The sequence below is a fragment of the Anoplopoma fimbria genome, chromosome 1, assembly GCF_027596085.1.
Source record: "Anoplopoma fimbria isolate UVic2021 breed Golden Eagle Sablefish chromosome 1, Afim_UVic_2022, whole genome shotgun sequence".
NCBI lineage: Eukaryota > Metazoa > Chordata > Actinopteri > Perciformes > Anoplopomatidae > Anoplopoma > Anoplopoma fimbria.
This window is the reverse complement of record NC_072449.1, coordinates 1,342,791-1,365,290: the sequence shown is the minus strand read 5'-3', so window position 1 is coordinate 1,365,290 and position 22,500 is coordinate 1,342,791. Positions and strand designations below refer to the sequence as shown.

Genomic DNA, 22,500 nt, shown 5'->3' with positions numbered 1-22,500 from the left:
TTTTCAGCCAATCAGCTGCTGTGGTGGGTTTCTTTTGCCCAGATTTGGATTAAACTGAAGAACACAATGCTCTGTAATGACAGACACTATAGTTATATATAAAATACACTGCGGTAATCAATGGATAGTGTGCAGATGAAGTGATTCATGGTTATGATGACGATAACGATAAGTTCACTAATACTGAAGATGAGTTTATGAAAAACTAAAATGTAATTAATTCTTTACTGTTGATGAGTACAATAAAAGCTGATAATGATTAAGGCGCTGTGTTGGTTCTGGTCCTACTGGCTCTGGTTAGAAACAGAACCTGAACCGACTCTATAAGGTCTCAGTCACCGTGAAGGCATTTCCTCTTTATGGAGACAAACAGTGATGACGGACAGATGGTCGGCATGGCTACGCTGCAGAGGTGAACACCCTCTGTGGGTCTTTGGTTGTGTTGCTGATGAGGCCCGTTTGGGAGTTGGTGCTGTTCTGGCTGAGCATCCTCATCAGGCCCACCTCCTTCTCCTCCTCCCTGCTGCTGAGCCTCCTCACGGGTAACTCCACCCGAAGCCTCTTCCAGAACCGGGACGTCAGCTCCTTGGACTTGTCCCCCTGCCATCGGACCAGCGCCAGGGCCACGCGGGCCCTCCTCAGCTCCCTGACCCAGCCCTTCCGCCGGACCGGCTTGTACTGGACCAGGATCACCCGCAGGTGTCCGCCCAGCGCCATGCCGTCGAGGCCGGCCTGCAGCTCCAGCAGGGCCTGGGAGCCCTGGGAGGCGTAGCCGGGGCTCACCACCACCAGGAGGCGCCGACTACGAGCCACGAAGCTCAGAGTCTCATCTGTGATGGCTGCAGGAGAGAGGAGCGTTAACGGGACGAACGTCCGTCTGAGCAGAGACAGCAGAAGGAGGAGAAGTAGTAATACCACGAGGAGTACTACTGAGTTAGCAGTACCAGTGGTAGTAGCAGGAGGAGCAGCAGCAAGCAGTACTAGAAGTAGAGGGAGTAGAAGTACGAGGTCTAGCAGTGAAACGCGAGCTGTGAGTGAACTGAAAGGAGGCGTTTGATTTGTTGTTTCCACCAGACTAAACTTTTATTATCACTCTGTGATACTTTGACAGGGAGAGTATGTGTGCTGTGTACTCTGTACTACTTGTTAGTGGAGGGAACTGTACTATATCAAGTATTCTATTCTTCTTCTGTGTAAAACTCTGTGTGCTTTTTTTGTAAAAGTATGTCCACCTGGATTTCAATGTCACTTAAATTTGTGTTCGTCAATAAAAATAATAACTAAAGAAGTAGTAGAAGTTATAGTAGTAGCAACAAAACTGTAGTAGAAGTAGAAAGAGTACTAGCAGGAATACTAGTTTAAGTGGTAGTGGTAGAAAGGAGAGCAGCAGCAGTAGAAGTAGTCGCAAGACTGTATTACTGGAAGTAGTAGCAACAATAAGGGGTGAAGTGGAAATACTACCAGTACCATGAATCCTAGCAGTATTTGTAGGAGTAGAAGTAGAAGGAGTATTAGCAGAAGTTATAAGTTTACCAGTACCAGGAATCCTAGCAGTAGTACCAGCAGCAGAGCCTTAGACTTTACTGTACTGCAGTATCATCATGTACTGTACTGCAGTATCATCATGTACTGTACTGCAGTATCATCATGTACTGTACTGCAGTATCATCATGTACTGTACTGTAGTATCATCATGTACTGTACTGCAGTATCATCATGTACTGTACTGTATCATGTACTGTACTGTATCATGTACTGTAGTATCATGTACATGTACTGTACTGTATCATCATGTACTGTACTGCAGTATCATCATGTACTGTACTGTAGTATCATCATGTACTGTACTGCAGTATCATCATGTACTGTACTGCAGTATCATCATGTACTGTACTGCAGTACACGTGAGTACTCACTCCCATCATCCCGGCAGACTGTCCCGGTCAAAGATACAGACGGAGTATCCGAGCTCGTTCTCCAGAACGCTGCGCAGCGTCGACAGAACGAACTGCTCCTCCTCGCTGTTCCTCGCATACGAGATGTACACGTCGTACTCCTTATCATCTGGACACACACAGGCACACACACACACACACACACACACACACACTCATCATCTGGCACACACACACACACACACACACACACACACACACACGCAAAGAACATTTTATTTAGATTAGTGTGAGTCATCTCCACGTTCTTATCTTCACTGGAAACCAAGTCATATAAAGTCATAAAGTCTGATCTGATCGCCATGACGGAGAGAGTATAAAGAAATGTTAAGAATGGAAAATAAAGAATGGAGTACCGGGGCTTTTATTTTTATTTTTTTTATTTATTTAAAAAACTTGTGAATTTTTATAATCTTTATTTTCTTGATTGATGTCAAATATTTATTGATCCAATTATTTAATTTTTGTCCATTTATTTTATTTTATTTATATTGATTTGACTTCCCACTTAATTTAATTATTATATATTTATGTTTTTGATTAGTATGGTGGTTATTCCTTGTTGTAATGTCTGTACAAAGATGTGTGTATATGTGTGTGTGTGCAGGGGTTTGAAAGTTCTGTAAAATGACAATAAAAAAACCCAAAACAAATTAATCTGCAGAGACATAAAAAGTTCTGCAGACGGAAATCTGTCAAATATGTTTTGTTTCTTATCGCTGACCGAGCAGTTCTTGAAACTTGACGGTGTGTTCATGAAAATTCCAACATCTGATTAATAATAATAATAATAATAAAGACAAAGAATCCAAAGCAAACGGGGACGTCTAGAAACATACGACGCCTCCAAAGTCACAACAGATGATCACATTATTGGAGATGAAAAATCATAATTTGGGCAAACATGTTAAAAAATGAACCATGAAGAGGATGATAACTTGTGTACACCAGGCAATCTGTGTGCAGATTACGTTAATGCACAATAAAATAACAATTTGCACATGATGGAAAATAATTGTTTGTTTTTTTTTTGTTTTTTTTCAAAAGCATTACGCTGAGAGCTGAACCATCACAAGGTTGTGTTAACGCCAGAGATCAGAGAGAGGTGAAGGGTTAACGCTACAGGTCAGCTGATGTCTGTCACATTAGAAGCTTTCACACTAAAAGGTTTCTGTGTTGATGAATGACTCTGGCAGCGTCAGGAACAAGGTTTAATAATCTAAATGCTCCAACTGCTGCCAGACAGAAAGGTTCATCATCATAAAACTGAAGATTTAGTATCAGGACGTAAAAACTGAAGTGTTGGAGGTGAGGAGGCAAAAGCAAAGCTGCAGGTTTATGACTCCTACTTCAGAGGAAGGTTTTCTCTCTGCGGTGTTTTCACTTCATCAAAAAGCTGCTCCATCATTTCAGCCTGTTGATGGTTCATCACGTAGCAGAAGAACTACCGTCAGAGAACAGAAGGAGTCCGTTCTACCTCCGTTATCTGAAAGGCTGGGGTTCGTTGCAGACAGACAGAAGAACACCTGTCGCTCACCTGTGTGGCGCTCGTCGGTGCCGAACCAGGAGCGGTAGAGCAGCAGCAGCTCCAACCAGAAGACGTGATAGACCACGAAGAGGAGCAGCATGAGGACCAGAGTCACCCCGAGACCACAACCCAGCTCCACCGACGGCAGCAACACTGAGGCAAAACAAACACACCCTGGAGTTTAATAACAGGAAGAAGACATTTAAAGAACAGCGTTCATCTCCTAATGGCTTCAGTTTGGTCACATGACCTGCAGCTTCACTGTTCACTCTCTTTCCTCCTACTAACTGTAGATTTGAAATATGAAAACACACATAAGTAATTCAAAGCTATTGATCTTTTTTTTGTCAGTCCTATGATCTTTAGCTAAGCCTTCAGTTTAGTAGTAGTTCATTTAGAAACTGTCAGAAATAACTTCAAGTTCAAAGTATCTAAAAGTATCTAAAAGTATCTAAAAGTTTAAAGTTACTAAAAGTTTAAAGTAACTTAAAGTTCAAAGTAACTTAAAGTTTAAAGTTACTAAAAGTTTAAAGTATCTAAAACTTTAAAGTTACTGCAACTTTAAAGTTACTAAAAGTTTAAAGTATCTCAAAGTTTAAAGTAACTTAAAGTTATTAAAGTTTAAAGTTTCTAAAGTTTAAAGTTATTAAGGTTTAAAGTTATTAAAGTTTAAAGTTACTAAAAGTTTAAAGTTAATAACAGTTTAAAGTTATTAAAGTTTAAAGTTACTAAAAGTTTAAAGTTAATAACAGTTTAAAGTTATTAAAGTTTAAAGTTATTAAAGTTTAAAGTAACTTAAAGTTATTAAAGTTTAAAGTTATTCAAGTTTAAAGTTATTTAAGTTTAAAGTTATTTAAGTTTAAAGTAACTTAAAGTTATTAAAGTTATTAAAGTTTAAAGTTATTTAAGTTTAAAGTTATTAAAGTTTAAAGTAACTTAAAGTTATTAAAGTTATTAAAGTTTAAAGTTATTAAAGTTTAAAGTTATTAAAGTTTAAAGTTATTTAAGTTTAAAGTTATTTAAGTTTAAAGTTATTAAAGTTTAAAGTTATTTAAGTTTAAAGTTATTAAAGTTTAAAGTTATTAAAGTTTAAAGTTATTAAAGTTTAAAGCTTCATGAACGTCTTCATTTATTCACTCTCTGCTTCTGCTTTGATCCCTAAACAAACTTTTACAAATCCGACTATTGTATTAATTAGTTTTGTATTAATTAGTTTTTTGGAATTACCAGTTTACATAATGTCCATTAAAACATATGGATGGAAATGCAACACTTCCTGCTGGAACTTCACACTAAAAGCTTTTCAGCAGTTCCATGTCACTCGTCTTACCTGGTGAGCTTTTATTGTGAAACTTCTGCAGGAGCTGTTTTATTGTGGTAGCTTAAATCAGTTAATAAGATTAAGACGAACGAGGAAGGAGAAACCCTCACCCTCCTCCTTCAGCTGAGCTCTGCTGGTCTCAAAGCCCACACTGTTCCTCACGGAGCAGTTGTACTCCCGGTCCAGGTCTTCAGACTGGAAGTCCTGGATCACCAGCTCGCTCTCCTCGGTCCGGTCCCCGTAGTAGTAAGTCACCATTCTGCAGTCAAACACACACATAATATACAGCTCACTATAAAACACTATGAAACACTATGAACAGGGGGTTTATTACCCATAAATCCTGCAGGTTTGACCCTGGAGCTCCTCTGTAGAGACCTGCTGAGGTCTTTATATTCAGAAAAACACATGTTTAGTTTCCACCTGTTGTTTTTGGAGAAGCGATGCTGGTCGCTGAGTTTGTCCAGCGTCTTCCCATCAACCGTCCACCACATCTGCCAGGGGGAGTCCAGGTAGGGGAACAGAGCTTTGCACCTCAGACGGACCTCCGTGTCTGCAGCAGAACAACACTTACAGTTATCGACCAAACTATATGAATGTAGGCTGCAGTGAATAATTACAGTTAATTATATACACGACACGAGCACAGTCCCACATTATATGAAGTCTATAAAAGGAGGATCAGTTCTTTTTTGCTGCCTTAAATACTCATCTCTAGTTTTGTGTCTTTATAGCGGTTTCTCGTGTTTTGTGGTCGTTTTCTGCATCTCCTTGTGGTCGTTTGGTGTATTTTTGTAGTTGTTTTAGGTCTCTTAATAGTTTTCTGTGAGTCTTTGTAGTTTTTTTGCATCTCTCCGTGTTTGTTTTTTGTCTATCTGTGTTTTTTTCTTGACTATTTTCGGCCGTTTGATTGACTTTCCAACAAAATAAATGTCACAGTCCCTGTAAACAGAGGCTCTGGACCAGGGGCCCCGGTGCCTGGCTCAAGGACACCTCCACGTGTGGACAGGAGGAGCTCGAGGGTTAAACCAACAACCCTTGTGATGTAAGGCACATATGTTCTATAACAGGAATTAACAGAAACGTTCTACAGCTAAAGAAATCTTGGTTCAGTTATTTTTACTCCAGAAATCATCACTTTGTCGTCTGATGCACCAACAGGAAATTTAATTTCAAAATTATGAAATTGGTCACATTAAGTCTTAAACTTCTGTTAATGAATTGAGTCTGAACATGAAGCACATTTCTGTTCACCGACTGCATGGTCACCACATCTTTCTCCGTCTGTATTTAAGAGTTTACTGCTTGTTTTGTTATTGCATTTTATGCTGCAGTATATGAAAGCCCTAAATACATCGGATGTTTTATGACATGTGACGTGTGTTTGATGACGTGTGTCTGGACATGACGAGTGCGGCTTGTTCTGTTTTATTGGACGAGCTCCTGCAGCCTCCACTAATTCTCTACGGACAATTAACTTTGTGAATGTTGAACCTCCTCCGAGCTGCTCTCAGGAAAACCAATTTAAAAGCAGTTGTTGGCAGAGGAGGAGCAGCCTCTCCATCACTGCCAGAGCAGCTTTATGTGCTGAGAGTCCAGCTGCAGGTGGAGGAGCTGACGGAGCTGCCATAAAAACACAGACGGGATGAAACTGTAACACTGCTGGAGATCTGGAACCACTGCAGTCACCGTGCTGCTAGAGGGAGCAGCTCGTCAACAAGGCCGTAATCAGATCCTTTACTGCAGTAAAAGTACTAACACAATGTGAAAATACTGCATTCAAAACCTGACGGAATTAGAAGTATAGAAATGTGGTTCAAGTAGTTTAAGTAAAGGTATAGATCGATCAGTAAAATGTGTTACTGTTATATCTGATGTTTCTGCTGCATGTTAACTCCTTTATATCCTGTTGTCTAGTTAATCTACATCAATGCAGAACCACCACATGTACCTCTGAGATGTAGTACAGTAAAAAGTACAATATATACTTCTTATCTTAGGTGTCCCCGTAATGTATGAGACAGTCAGGTGTCCTCATAATGTATAATGATGTCAGGTGTCCTCATAATGTATAATGATGTCAGGTGTCCCCATAATGTATAATGATGTCAGGTGTCCTCATAATGTATAATGATGTCAGGTGTCCTCATAATGTATAATGATGTCAGGTGTCCCCATAATGTATAATGATGTCAGGTGTCCCAGGTGTCCCCATAATGTATAATGATGTCAGGTGTCCTCATAATGTATAATGATGTCAGGTGTCCTCATAATGTATAATGATGTCAATGTATAATGATGTCATGTCCTCATAATGTATAATGATGTCAGGTGTCCTCATAATGTATAATGATGTCCTATAATGATGTCATTTTGTATAATGATGTCAGGTGTCCTTAATGATGTCCTCATAATGATGTCAGGTGTCCTCATAAGGCGGTTCTAAGAGAATAAAACAGAGTTACATTTGTATAATGATGTGTGTCCTCATAATGTATAATGATGTCAGGTGTCCCCATAATGTATAATGATGTAGTAGTACTATGTAGGTGTCCTCATAGTATAATGATGTAGTGTCCTCATAATGGTAATGATGTCAGGTGTCTATAATGATGTCATAGTAGTATAATATGTCAGTAGTCCTAGTAGTGTAGGTGTCCTATAATGTATAATGATGTCAGGTGTCCTCATAATGTATGTCCTCAATATAATGATGTCAGGTGTCCCCATAATGTATAATGATGTCAGGTGTCCTCATAATGTATAATGATGTCAGGTGTCCCCAACTGTAGTAGGTAGTATGGTAGTAGTGGTACTAGTAGGAGTACTGTAGTAGTACTAGTAGTAGTGTCAGTGTGTACTAGTAGTGGTAGTAGTGGTACTAGTAGTAGTACTAGTAGTGGTAGTAGTACTAGTAGTGGTAGTAGTAGTACTAGTAGTAGTACTAGTAGTGGTAGTAGTGGTACTAGTAGTACTAGTAGTGGTAGTAGTGGTACTAGGTAGTTTTGGTACTAGTAGTGGTAGTAGTGGTAAGTGGTAGTGGTAGTAGTGGTACTAGTAGTAGTACTAGTAGTGGTAGTAGTGGTACTAGTAGTGGTAGTAGTGGTACTAGTAGGAGTACTAGTAGTAGTACTAGTAGTAGTAGTAGTAGTAGTAGTAGTAGTAGTATTAGTAGTGGTAGTAGTGGTACTAGTAGGAGTACTAGTAGTATAGTTTGTCTCACGGACGCCGCTGACGTTGACGCCCCTGGTGAAGTTGAGTGCTCGGCCCGTCCTCTCGTAGTGGACCGTACAGATGTATAAACCCTGAAAATGTTCCAACATGACGTGGATCTGAATGCTGGATCCTTTCTGCTCACGGTCGTTAATCAAGAACGGGAACTGCTCACACTTCTAAGACAGGGAGACAGAGAGAGACAGACAGGTCAGACAAAGAGAGACAGGTCAGACAAAGAGAGAGAGAGACAGGTAAGACAGAGAGAGACAGACAGGTCAGACAGAGAGAGACAGGTAAGACAGAGAGAGACAGGTCAGACAGAGAGAGACAGGTCAGACAGAGAGAGACAGGTCAGACAGAGAGAGACAGACAGGTAAGACAGAGAGAGAGAGGTAAGACAGAGAGAGACAGGTCAGACAGACAGGTCAGCTCGTATGAGGACGGACAGATTCTCACATGGGACCAGGTGACTCTCGTCTCTCCGTCGGCCATCTTGCGTGCCTCCTGCAGGTCTGGACAGTGCAGGACGCCCCCCATCTGAAAGGGGATGATCGCCTGACTGGCCACCTTGGCAACCGGGAGGTTGCAGTTGTTGCCGCGGACGACCTCGTCAGGGCGCATCACCTTCAGACGCAAGGCGATCTTACTGCAGGACGACTTGTTGCTGCGGAGACAGAGCAGAGGAAGTCAAATGTAGGACGACCTTCTCTGAAGACGAACCACAAACCAGAGACGCCATGTTCCCCTTCAACTACGGGAAACACCAAGTGACGTGACCACAGGGAAATAAAAGCAGGTCTGAGCGCTACTACTGTGGAGACAAACGACCCTCAGAGGAGGACACTCTTCTTCTGCTGAAATAAAGGTCATCATCTGTGTTTTCTTCTTCTTCATGAGTCAGACGTCCTGTGAGGTCAGATTACATCTCTGATGACTTTAAACTGGAACAGTGATGCACTTCCTGTAAGAGACTGAGGACAGATCTCCATCTACCATCAACACAGTGCGTGTGTGTGTGTGTGTGTGTGTGTGTGTGTGTGTGTGTGTGTGTGTGTGTGTGTGTGTGTGTGTGTGTGTGTGTGTGTGTGTGTGTGGAGCTGCATGCTTTAGACAGCAGTAGTGATCTCCATTAAACATGTTCTTTAATGTTTTTTATGTTTTTATTTTTATGACTCTGTGATTGATGAGTTTAGATTCTCCTCCTGGAGACACTGACTGAGAATCAGAGATAAGAGAGACAGACAGGACAGAGAGAGAGAGACAGAAAGACAGACAGACAGGACAGAGAGAGAGAGACAGAAAGACAGACAGACAGGACAGAGAGAGAGAGACAGAAAGACAGGACACAGAGAGAGAGAGAGAGACATACAGAGAGAGAGACAAGACAGAGAGAGACAGAGACAGAAAGACAGACAGGACAGAGAGAGAGAGAGAGACATACAGAGAGAGAGAGAGACATACAGAGAGAGAGACAAGACAGAGAGAGACAGAGACAGAAAGACAGACAGGACAGAGAGAGAGAGAGAGACATACAGAGAGAGAGACAGGACAGAGAGAGAGACAGAAAGACAGACAGGACAGAGAGAGAGAGAGAGAGAGACTAGGAGAGAGACAGGACAGAGAGAGAGATACAGAAAGACAGACAGGTAAGAGAGAAAGAGAGACAGAACAGAGAGAGAGAGAGAGAGAGAGAGACAGGATAGAGCGAGAGAGAGAGAGACAGCGAGAGAGAGGTCAGATAGAGAGACAGACAGGACAGAGAGAGAGAGAGACAGGACAGAGAGAGAGAGACAGAAAGACAGACAGGACAGAGAGAGACAGAAAGACAGACAGGACAGAGAGAGAGAGAGAGAGAGAGACAGCGAGAGAGAGAGATCGGCAAGAAAGAGAGAAAAGTCAGAGAGAAAAAAGAGACAAAGCGAGACAGGTCAGAGAGAAAGAGAGACAGGACAATGCTAGTGCAAGAGACAGAAAGACAGAGAGACAGACAGGACAGGGAGAGAGACAGTAAGAAAGACAGACAAGTCAAAGTGAAAAAAGAGACAAAGAGAGACAGACAGACAGACAGAGCACTGATGGAGGACACACAGTCTGTGTTCCCCCAGAGCTCGACATAGAGAGTACTTCATATATTAGTACACACAGAGTATACTGTGTGTATACTGTGTGTATACTGTGTGTATACTGTGTGTATACTGTGTGTATACTGTGTGTATACTGTGTGTGTACTGTGTGTATACTGTGTGTGTACTGTGTGTATAAACCACAGACTGTCTGTGGTAATAATGTGTTTATACCTTGATGGAGCAGCTTTAACGTTAGCCTAGCATAGCACCAGTAGTTGTAATAGTTGTCTTCTTGTCGGACCTCACAGAGCATTCATTTAGATGTTTTATGAATCTGCATCATAATGTCGTTACTTCAGCATCCTGTTGATCTAGTTACTGACATTACATCACAGCTAAATATATTTATGTTGGGTTCATTCTTCTGTAGTAAACCAGCAGACATGTGGCTTACTGCCTACAGTGACTACAACGACGTCATTAAAGCTCCAAACATCTGCAGTGCAGCGGGTCTGTGTTCACCATTAATCAGACTGCAATCAGCTGATGATGAAGATGCTTCAGAGGTCACATGACTCTGGAGGACGGCCCACATGCAGCGCTCTGTAAACACATCACTCTGGTGGGCTGAGTAAAGATGCAGATTGTGAGCAGATTACTAATTATTGATCATCGTTGATCCATATTGTCGGATACACATCCCTTTGTTGTTTGATTATATGAGCCGGTCAAAAGGATCCAAAATATTTATTTTTTCACCACCGTCCAAAAAATAATTTACTAAATGATATACTTTCACTTTGTTATAGTAATTTAAAGTAATAAAGAAATAATAGATTGTATTTTTATGGATTAAAACAGATCTCTTCATTATTAGTGTTAATGATGTATTATTATTAGAGCTAGTGTTAGGAGGTTAAACATCATAATTCATCTCTAATATCTATTTATATTAATGTGAAAACATCTCCTTCAAACTACTGGATTTATTCTAGTTCATCACCAACACTACATTTTACAGATTACATGTGAACACATCATGATAACGTTAGAATTTACCTTCAACCAATACTCATTTTAACTGAACAGAGCCTGAACGCATCATAATGTAACTCAACTGAACCTCCTATTAGCCGTTAGAGGTGCTGCTAACGTTACTAGCTCTCCTCCTGTTAGCCGTTAGCGGTGCTGCTAACGTTACTAGCTCTCCTCCTGTTAGCCGTTAGCGGTGCTGCTAACGTTACTAGCTCTCCTCCTGTTAGCGGTGCTGCTAACGTTACTAGCTCTCCTGTTGGTTTAAACACAGATTGGTTGTTTACAATGTAACATCATCAGAGATCAGAGACTAGAAAAGCATAAATTACATCCTGATCTCATATTTTACTGAATATTGGAGGATAACGATCGTCAGTAAAACTTTATTCACACTGTGATGGTTAACGGTAAACTGTGTTTAAATCCATGAGGGGGATCAGTGCAGACCAACGGTCCATTACACCTTTAATGTCGTGATAAAGTCTCCTCCCTCGTCCTCTCAGCTCTGTGACCTGAAGGCCTCACTACTCAGGATCCTGCTGAGTGTCACATGAAGTCTGGAGCGCCGCCAGCTGACGGGTCCTCAGGACACTTTAGCTGATTAATGTTGGAGGATCGAAGCCGAAGGCAGCAGAGCGGCTAAACTGGTCTGGAGTCTCTTTTGATCAGACTTCTTCACTACGTCTTCATACAACAAACATCTCATTTCTCCAGATGCTGAACATGAACATGATCCAGAGGATGTTGATGGACTTACCTCAGCATACAGATGTACTGCCCCGTGTCGTTGGCGAGGGCCGGCTGCAGCCACAGCGACTCTTTGTCTTTGCTGATCCGCCAGCTGCAGACGAGAACCACATTAGACTCTGAGCCGACGTAAGTCAGATCCAATTAGAACCACATTAGAACTAATGTCCTCTTAACTAATCGAGCCACTCGCCTCCCAAACACCATACGTCCTGTCCAGAAGGGAAATCGTTACACTGCACTTCATCAGTCAGTTCATTCTCAAAGGGGGTCAATTAGTCTGAAGGATTCTGGACTGCTACTTCAAATGGAGACGGAGAGGTCCGTCTGTCTATCTGTCATGGTTCTAAAGGTTCTACCACAGGAGATAACCTCTGGTTCTTTAAAGTGAAGTCAAAGCTTCCTGTGTTAAAGCTGCATTCTCTCTCCTGTCCACCAGGGGGCGACTCCTCTGGTTGTATAGAAGTCTATGAGAAAATGACTCTACTTCTCTCTTGATTTATTCCCTCAGTAAACATTGTAAACATGAGTTTATGGTCTCAATCTCTAGTTTCAAGTCTTCTTCAATACAGCATGATGTTCATTTAGTAAATGATGCTCCATTTAGAGTCAAACAGACCATAAAGCAGGGGATGCTTTAGGGCGGGGCTACACACTGATTGACAGGTCGACACCAGAAACGTATACGGCGTCTCTACGTCACTCCTCCTCACTCCATATATGGTCACTTCCTGTTCACTGGTTGCAGAAAAACAAGATGGCGACGACCAATACGCCAAACTCAAGGCTTCAAAACATCCACAAACCAATGAGAGACGTCACCATGACAACGTCCACTTCTAATAAACAGTCTCTGGTTCTACGAGCGGACCCATTAGAACGGATCAGAACTTCCTGTTGTACCTGTAGGAGATGGGCTGCTCCAGGTCGTGACCCTCGGGGAGGCGGTACCAGAAGAGGTTGTGTCTGGCGCTCTGGGTGGAGGTGTAGTTATAGACGGAGGGGTGCGAGAAGAGAGGACAGTAGAGCCAGCCGGCCTCCCCTCCAGCACCGAGACCCCCCCTTCACTGGACTCCCCCCAGTCGTAGCACATGGGCTCTGAGGGAGAGAGTTCACAAGATAGGTTCAACAGCAGCGTATCCATCCGCCCAGTGTTTGTCACAAAATAGTTCCTGAACCTAACTCCCTCTGTTTCTGTTGGACAGAGACAAGCTACACAGTATTTCATATTTATGAAGTATTTTCATCCCATAGAACTCTGAAACATGAATGCTCACAGTAAATTAAAGATCCGCTCATCAGATATTTGTTAAAGCTGAGTAATCAGATTACACCACAAAGGAAAAGCTTGTTCGACGGTTAAGTAGAGCAGAGAGAAGTTCAAACGTTCTGAAACCGCTGCACCAGATTTATCTTTAGCTTCCTGAGTACAACAGTCGCTGCTATCAGAGCTGCTGTCTGTAGCTTCACACTAACTTAAACATACAACTGTGTCAAAAAGATGAAAGCTTAAATATTAACATTATAATATGAATTATGCATAAAAAGAGAAAAAAATCAAACTTTTAATAAACTCACAATTTCTACTTTGCATGGATGTATTTTTAAGCACATTTCGAAGTATTGCATCAGAAAAGCTGAATGGAAACTGTATAAAAATTTGCTGATTATTTTTTGTTGAAAATAGTTTTCTCAGAACACATTTGTAGAATACATTCTGACATAGTGAACATCTAACACACATGGCTGATCAGCTGTTTCTGCTGTCGCTGCCTCTAACTGGCTCATTAGAACCATTCACCAGCTGACATTTAAGAACTATTAAATTTACCCAATTAAAACAAAATCCTGAAGACTTTTCTCCATTTTCCTCTGGTAGACGGTTAGAGGGGGTCACCCCTTCACCTAAGCCTAACCCACTACGTTCTGTTTACATCATTCTGCATAATAATAATTATTCATATACTTCTATTTCTTTAGAGGGCGAGTTTGTTTTGGGGCCATTAGAACATTTTTCAGACTGTTGGGGTTTTGGAACAATCAGCTGTCTCAGAAGAAAGAGAAGCTTAAACCGCAGACTTCTGACAAAGTTTAATACCAAACCAGCCGTATTCATATTTCCTTTTTGCAAAAGTGTAACTGGGGTGTAACTGGGGTGAGTCACACAACAAATGTTCCCAGCTGGAGTCGAACCACAAACGTTGTGGTTATGTCGCAACCAGTGTTGGTTTCACAGAATTAACCGTTTAAATTCCCCTCAGCTGGCTACGGTGGGAGGAAAGTGAAGGTGGCTCTACCCTCCACCAGTTAAACCCTGAGCGTCTCCCAGTGACCAGGTAACATCCACTGGCAGTAGTGTAAACAGGGTTCTATCTGATACCTTGTGATTGGTTTGTTCCGTTCTCAGGTAGAAAAGGAACATCTTTAATTGTCTTGTAAAGTGTTTGAGGTGATTCAGGGCTTTAGTGTCGGAGCCAGAAACCAGAGTCTGTTGTTATGGAGTCCTTTTATTACTCATTATAATTATATAATGATGGAGGAGCAGAGGGACAGGTCTCTCTCTCTGGGTCGGGTCCAGTCGGTCCAGTTGGTCCGGCTCTGATTTAGAGCTTTTATGTGAGAATCAAACAGAGCTTAGAGGACGTGCTCGTTAACGGGCCTTGTTAAAGGAACAACGTTATTACACTTCCATCTCATTAAAGGCTTGAAGCACGGAGAGCAGCTGCTCCATTAAAACAGGAACTCATCCGAGCTGAACAGCAAACACTTTATACAGAAAACCAGTCAGAGAGGAGGCGGAGCTTCATCTTCTGCACAACATGAGAGCTGTGTGTAACAGTGAAGAAGATGTCAACAGACGGATGATATTCATGGTCTGACCCTGACCTCCATGCTGATAATATCCCACACTCAGTGGTTTATTTTTATCCGGCTGGGAAAGTCTCTGAATTCAGTAGAACATCGACATCTGATTTCACATTTTATAAAGTTACTTTAGACGATAATGTTTCCTCTACATGAATCACACAGCTTCAACTGTTTCTAAATCATATCGAGATAACACTAAACCAGCCTCAGTGTATCCGTACAGTTCGAGCAGAGAGACAGTTTAAAAGGTGTTGAAAAAGTAACGTACAGGATGAATAAAGAATGTTCAGTGTCTGCACATATTTAATGACAGGGCCAGGTGGTGCAGAAGTAAAGGCTCCAGTTTTATCAGAATGAGGGCCTTTATACAGCGTTACAAATATACAACACAAAATGCAAAATACTCACCTGCGATTATTATGACTAGGGCTTTTATTGTGAAAATGAAGAGTGAAAGGAATGGATCTGCTTTGCGCTGCCTTTGCCAGGGATGAAATAAGTATCAATACCTCTGTGTTGTTGTTAACTAAATAAAGACGCAACAAAAATCAACCTTGTACCAGAAAGAAGTAGAAGAACGCGTTTTTTTGCCGCATTATATTTGTGTTCTGTGTGAAAGAACTCATGACAAAAACATATATGTTGACGTGCAAATGAATAGTACAAAAAAAAACTACCCTGGATGTGTAAAGTCCTTTAAGCTGTATATAATCATCAACCATCCATTTTGTATAGTGTTTAGACAACTTTCGATGTTTTAAGATGTATAACTGAATATCATCTGCATAGAAGTGATACGATATACCTTAAAACAACCTTAAAACAACCTATCATCAGCCGTAAAGTGGTCTGGTGGATAAGATGTAAACCATTTAACAGAAAAGTCCCTGATTCAAATTCCAGATTCCTTTCTTTATCTCTACTGACACAAAGAAACAAAATACAAATCCCTCTAAAAAAAATACTTATTATATACCTAAGGCAAAGCAACATGCACAAGGTCATCACAAGAGGATCCAGATAAGAGCCCTGAGGCACACCTCAAAATCTAATATAGAGCTGCAGATAAGAAAGCATCGATTCAAAACTGCTGAGACGTAAGAAGAGAACCTGTCTTTGACAAAGAGATACCCAGCAGCTGTTTGAGTCTAGAAGTCAGGATTCTGTGATTGACAGAATCAAAGCTTCACTCAGATCCAACGGTACCAAAATCTACTCCATCATCACATGCCAGGACGGCACTGGAGACTTTAAAGTCAATCACATCCTCATACAAACAACTGTAATTACTATAGGAGAGAAGTCAACTACATGTCCCAGAGAGCATTGCTGCAAGAAACATCCAATCAGAAAGCTCCTGGTTCTGTTGCTGTGAAGATAATGGCAGGGTGAAGAGTTGATTAAAAGGTTAATTAAAGTTTGTAGAAGTTGGATATATATTTGTTCATTTTTAACAATCCCATTCTTCTGATTATCACACTGTGGCACACGAGGTAGAGCGCTTGTGTAACCTGAATGGTTCTGTTTTCCATGGTGACATCTGCTGAGGCTCATGGGTACTGTAGTATTTACAACCATGCTACATGCCAACATATTTATCAAGAGGAAGAGATTATATATCTAACTGATGAGGATATTAAAAAAAGAAACTGCAAATCTTCACATTGGAAGAAAGACTTAATCGACAATTGATCATCTAAATTAGCACAGACTCATTTTCTGCTAATTGATTAGTTTGATGAATGGTCTAGGCACTGAATCAAGTATTCAGTCTTCAGCCAATCAATCACTCAAATCAGAGAGACACTCACTCTTCAGGCCTCATTTAAAAAGGGATGAATAAATGAGATGGAGGATGAAGACGATGACGGCTCAATACGTGATGAAATAGTGATGACTAACGTGTTCTTTGCAGACACGACTCAAAACCACAGACTTACTAATCAGTGATGTTACAAGATAGGCATCCTGCGTCTCTGACGCAAAACAATCTGAAAAAACCTCTAAAAGTCCCCAGATTTAAACCTCTAACAGATCCACTGGAACCCTTTCTACGATGCCAAGAACATCATGGTCCTTTAAATAGAAATAAAACCCAAACCATGACTGTAATTCCCTACAGGACCACGAATACTTTCAACTTCCTGTAGATTCACTGGAAGCACCTCCAAGAATACCAAGAAAGTAGCTCAAAACCCCATTCCATGGAAGTCAATGAGACATTTGTATTTTAGACTGCTGGTCAGACAACACATGCAATATGACGTGATTCTTTCCCTTTTATCTGACATTTTATATCATAAATGACTGAACTGATAGAATAGATATCCCCACACTTTTAAATGTTATTCTTAGCTTTCAACAGGGTAAAAACAAAGTGTACTCTGCATAGAGGAAGTTAAGTGTTAAATAAGGTGCTCATACTTTCAGCACCTTATTTACTGTAAGCCTCTCAAAACAGAAAAAAATTGATTCATTTGAAAGAACAATAATTCCTTCAGTTTCAATAGTTTGAAACTTGACATTAGGAAAAGCAAATTCAAAGTGGTCAGAATGAAGCTACATTTATTAGCTCATTGAAGACCTAAACTGAAGAACAGCGGCTGGTTTTAGGTCCAGAGCCTCAGTTTTAAAGCCCAAAGTGATTCTGTTTCTAGGGATCCTGAACACTGAACACTGGATTAATGGAGGCTCTCTACACTGAGTGTGTGTGTGTGTGTGTGTGTGTGTGTGTGTGTGTGTGTGTGTGTGTGTGTGTGTGTGTGTGTGTGTGTGTGTTTGTGTGTGTGTGTGTGTGTGTGTGTTGTTTGTACGGTGTGTGTGTGTGTGTGTGTGTTTGTACAGTGTGTGTGTGTGTGTGTTGGTAATTGACCTGTCAGGTTTTCCTGCCCAGAGTATTAGTCTTTCTATTAAAACCTTCTCTAACATCCATCCACCTCGTTCTCCTCCTCGCTCACTATCCATCCATCCATCTACAGTATCACCCCCCACACACACACACACACACACACACACACCATCTCCCCCCCAATGAAATTGTATAACCGTGTTGTGTGTTTGTTCTGTAACTACACACCTGAACATGTTTTATCTCTACATGTCTGTGTCAGAGGCAGTGAGGAGAAGAAGTCGGGACATTCTACACAAACAGAATCATATCGTCGGCATACGATCTGAATAAGATAATGACTTTTTAATGTGAATATAACAGTAAACATGTTATAATGAGAATGCGTCACACACAGTTTGGTCAGAAGGTGCTTTAGGCTGCACATCAGTAATCTACCAGTAAAAAGAGTAGAAGAAGAAGTAGAGGTTGTTAACCGCAAACAAACCGTCTACGAGAGAAAAACGCAGAGAGAGATCTTTAGGAATCTCTTTTAACAGTTTAATAAATAATATGAACATGTATCCATGAAGAGTCCGACAGCAGAGACAGCTGATTATCATGTGACTTAAATGTTTACTACGTCTGAACTTATTCATTAAAGAAGCTTCATTATAATCCATTTAATGCACCAACTCTTTACTTTTTACAAAAAACACCTCAAGTCAAGTCAAGTTTTTACCAAATTAAAGAAAGTTGTATAGAATTTTCCATTCAGCTTTTCTAATGAGGAACTTCAAAATGAGCTTATTATGACTATTTGTAGATTGAATTTCTAAACCATGTGTTTCATATTAATATATTTCCCCAGAGGATCGTCTCTTATTAAAGCTACGGGACGTTAAACACGTTTCTGTTCAGAGTGTTGGTGTAATAACACAGTTTCCCCAAAGGATCCATTCAAGTTTCATCTCATTTCATTTATCAGACCCCCCCCCCCCCCCTTTTAATCTGCTCCCCTCCTCACATCTATTCCCCCCGTTCTTAGACAGTCTTACAAATGACCTTCCTCTCTGCAGCGATCCTCCCCGTCCCGCGGGGCGAGAGCTCCAGCTTTTAATTAACCCCACTTCATGAACCACACAGGTTTACTGCCTAACATGCAGCTCACACTGTAAAATACATACATATATATATTTATATATGGGATCATATTTCATGTCACCTGAGAAAGAAATCCTCTCATGCAGCTCTGTGGTTTCCTGCTCTATATAGATGTGTGTAAGTACTGGTGAAAAGTATAAATTGTGTATTTCAGTCAGCCGTCAGACTGAACCGGAGTCATTGATTTGTTTCCTCTAACGAGCTCCAATCACGAGCCGGCCGTCACAGCTGTCACTCACCTGAAGCATCACTGGATTGACTGACAGCCGGTGGAGATGAAGGACGCCCTGCAGAGAGACGGAGAGAAGGTTTTATGAGGAAGTTCTAGCTGCTGATGTTTTTATTAATGACATTTTCACAAAAAAACTGCGATTCAGAAAGTATTAATATAGTATATATAGTATCAATGATTAAACATGTAATGTGTACAAATACAAGTACTGCTTTAGAGATACTACTAGTGTAACTACTTCTTCTGCTGATGAATCTACCGTCACTACGATCCTTCTGCTCAGAACGTTTTATCCAAATATATATATATTCATAATTATATGTACATTACACACACTTCATGTTTACTTGTGTAATAACTGGTGTTTTCATTTGTAAAACTGCGTCCTAAAAATGAACTTTACTCTACATTTGTCTCTTACGTCACACTTTGACAAAAGTTAAATAAAGAAATGGACCAAATCTCTAAATTGATCAGAACCAGAGAGAATATTGTGTTGAAAGGATGTTTAATAAACGAGTGTTCAACGGTGAAGAGACGTCCAAAATGAAAATACATATATTTGAAGACGTTGATTAAACGTTCACATTTAGACCACATTTCATCGGGATTTGCAATAGTTCATCTTTTCCTCCTCTACATTGTGCCAATCATAGTATATTGTCATTTTGGAGACAAACTAAGAAACATCATCCACATTTCTTTGTTTCTTTTGAAAGAGAATATTGCAAATCCGGGTGAAATATGGTCTAAACGTGACTTTCAACGTCTTCAAATAGTCGGTGAAAGAACTTTCACTTTTGAACGTCTTTTAACCAAAACCGTAATTTAAACATCATTTAAAACTTAGAAAAGCTCCCAGAATGAACACTGCTCCCATCACGGTGACCTGGGAGCTTCTTGTTAGCACAACGTCTGTATAGTTCCATATTTATGAGATTTTTTCTCAAATCACGTTGTCTTCTAACCAACTGAACAAATCATTCTCAAGCAAATTGGTGTTTTTTGACACGTTGACTTAGAAGGGTCAACGTGGTCTTAGAAGTTCAGACCGAAAATCACAGTTTTCAACCAAAAATCTAATGAAAAACAATATTTTTTCTGCAGTGTTTCACCTTTAAAAGAAAGAGTTCATGTTTCACCGTCTGAAACGTCTCCTTGTTACCAATACTTTAAATCTACGGCTGCATTTACGTGAACGTTTTCTATCAAAGCACTTCTTTAAACCACAACGTCAAGAAATAAACAAACAAGATGGACGACGACGTTAAAGCCGTGAAGAAGAGCTGAGCTTCCTGCTGCAGAAGAAGATCTATTTTTAATGTGAGCGCAGAGGAAGAAGAAACAGCTGCTTATAATAAACTAAATATGAATCATCTTGTGAGTGGAAGAGGTGTCTCCACAATCCATATTTCAAAATAAAAGACATGTGAGCTGGAGAGAGAGAGAGATAATGTGGAGGATCAGAGCTACTGGATCCCAGGAGGGACATACAGAACCAGAGCTGCTCCACACCATCCATCACACACACACACACACACACACACACACACACACACACACACACACACACACACACACACACACACACACACACACACACACACACACACACACACACACACAACAACAACAATAACCATCCCAGCCTCTTGCCCCAGAGGATTCTGGGTAGTCATTAGTCGTTCACACAAACAAACACTCAGCAGATTTCTTCTGAACTGAAGAAAATCATCGTTCAGCATCAACTCTGACAAACAGTCTTCATCACAACATTCATCTTCATGTTTGTCTTTTTTGCTGATTCAGTTTTGGATGAACATTAATGTGTAACAATAAATGTGGTTCTGTTTCACACTACGGAGCCCCACGAGGGTCAAAACAGTAGAGAGAAGGATGAGCAGTAAAGATCCAGGAGACAGAGGACGTTATGAACAATATGTGAGCAGAAATGAAAAGAAATGAATGTGTCAGTTTTATGATGCATCTATTCTCAACAAAGAGGTTCAGAAGAAGTGGACGTTGTCATGGTGACGTCTCTCGTTGCTTTGTGGACGTTTTGAGGTCTCGAGTTCGGCGATTTGCTGTCGTCATGTTTTTTTTTAATCAACCAGTCAACAGGAAGTGACCATATATGGAGTGAGGAGGAGTGACGTAGAGACGCCGTATACGTCTCTGGTGTCGACCTGTCAATCAGTGTGTAGCCCCGCCCTAAAGCATCCCCTGCTTTATGGTCTGTTTGACTCTAAATGGAGCATCATTTACTAAATGAACATCATGCTGTATTGAAGAAGACTTGAAACTAGAGATTGAGACCATAAACTCATGTTTACAATGTTTACTGAGGGAATAAATCAAGAGAGAAGTAGAGTCATTTTCTCATAGACTTCTATACAACCAGAGGAGTCGCCCCCTGGTGGACAGCAGAGAGAATGCAGCTTTAACACAGGAAGCATTCACTTCACTCTTCAGAACCGGAGGATGCTGCCTCATCACATTTTAAAGATAACCTCTGTTACATTAGAAAATATTTCACCTGATAAACTGCATAACCTTCAGGAGAGACTCTTAAACACTTTTATTTCTGCGGGTTGTGAATGTTTCCTGTTGATTGACTGACATCAGGTGAAGATTCATTGATAAAACAGGAGGTCTGATGAAGAAACAGCAGCATCAACTCATCCATAGTTTCTCTGTAGTTCATAAACTCTGAAGCTGCTGAACCAACAACCTGCAGACTGTAATCTAGAATCAATCAGCTGCAGGAGGAACCGATGCACCGATCAATAATATGGATTCATATCTGCAGACCTCCGTTCATCACAGCGGTGAATAAGAAGTGATGACGGCGTGTCACAGCAGCACTTCCTGCTGGTTTTAATCCGATCAAACGGATAGATTAACAGTTATTGTTCTAAATAAAGAGGTAGAACCTCGTTTCTCCAGATGTGTTCATGTTCCTCTTTATGTTTGGAGAACATCCTCCTATAAACTCTTTAAAAAGACTCTTGGATCAGCTGGAGAATGCAGCGACACTAAAGTGAAAACGGGCTGTTTGTTCTTTTTAGAGATACGAGGTTCTTAGTTTTTATAATATCATTTTTTTTATATTTTACCTCTTTATTTAACTGATTTTTTCTATATTTTTAAAAATATATAAAAATAGCATTAAATTATAAAAAAAAACTGTCTGTGCATTTACGTGTCTAATTTAAAATACCATGAAAAACCTGCAACTGTGAAAAAAACAAACATTTCTATTTAATTTGAAAAATAAATTAACATAAAAAACTCAAATATTAACCTTTTTTCTTTTAACCAGATGAACCTTTTTAATTCAAATTAAATACTGTAACTACATTTCTTAGATTATAAACAATTAATGTGAATTATCAGAAAAAGATGTTTCTGTAATTTCACGTATATTGTATTTAGTAGAACACAGACGGTGAATGTTTTACTGCAAAATCAATACTTTCACTTCTAACTGAATAAACTAACATACTTCTGCTTTTGAAAGGTTTTGAATGCAGTGTTTTAA

The 22,500-nt window shown here is 40.4% G+C and overlaps 1 protein-coding gene across 1 annotated transcript in view; it reads right to left on the bottom strand.

The window, feature by feature from the left end:
- The window catches only part of LOC129091447 (interleukin-1 receptor accessory protein-like), a 30,067-nt gene that overhangs the window by 985 nt on the left and 6,582 nt on the right, over nucleotides 1-22,500 (bottom strand). The window contains 12 exon segments of the mRNA XM_054599071.1: nucleotides 1-839; nucleotides 1,459-1,463; nucleotides 1,926-2,064; nucleotides 3,493-3,636; nucleotides 4,915-5,063; nucleotides 5,228-5,357; nucleotides 8,028-8,196; nucleotides 8,477-8,684; nucleotides 11,879-11,962; nucleotides 12,772-12,916; nucleotides 12,919-12,966; nucleotides 18,967-19,014. The exon segment at nucleotides 1-839 is cut by the window's left edge and continues 985 nt beyond it. Coding sequence (XP_054455046.1) covers nucleotides 400-839; nucleotides 1,459-1,463; nucleotides 1,926-2,064; nucleotides 3,493-3,636; nucleotides 4,915-5,063; nucleotides 5,228-5,357; nucleotides 8,028-8,196; nucleotides 8,477-8,684; nucleotides 11,879-11,962; nucleotides 12,772-12,916; nucleotides 12,919-12,966; nucleotides 18,967-19,014 — 1,709 coding nt within the window. The 3' untranslated portion in view covers nucleotides 1-399.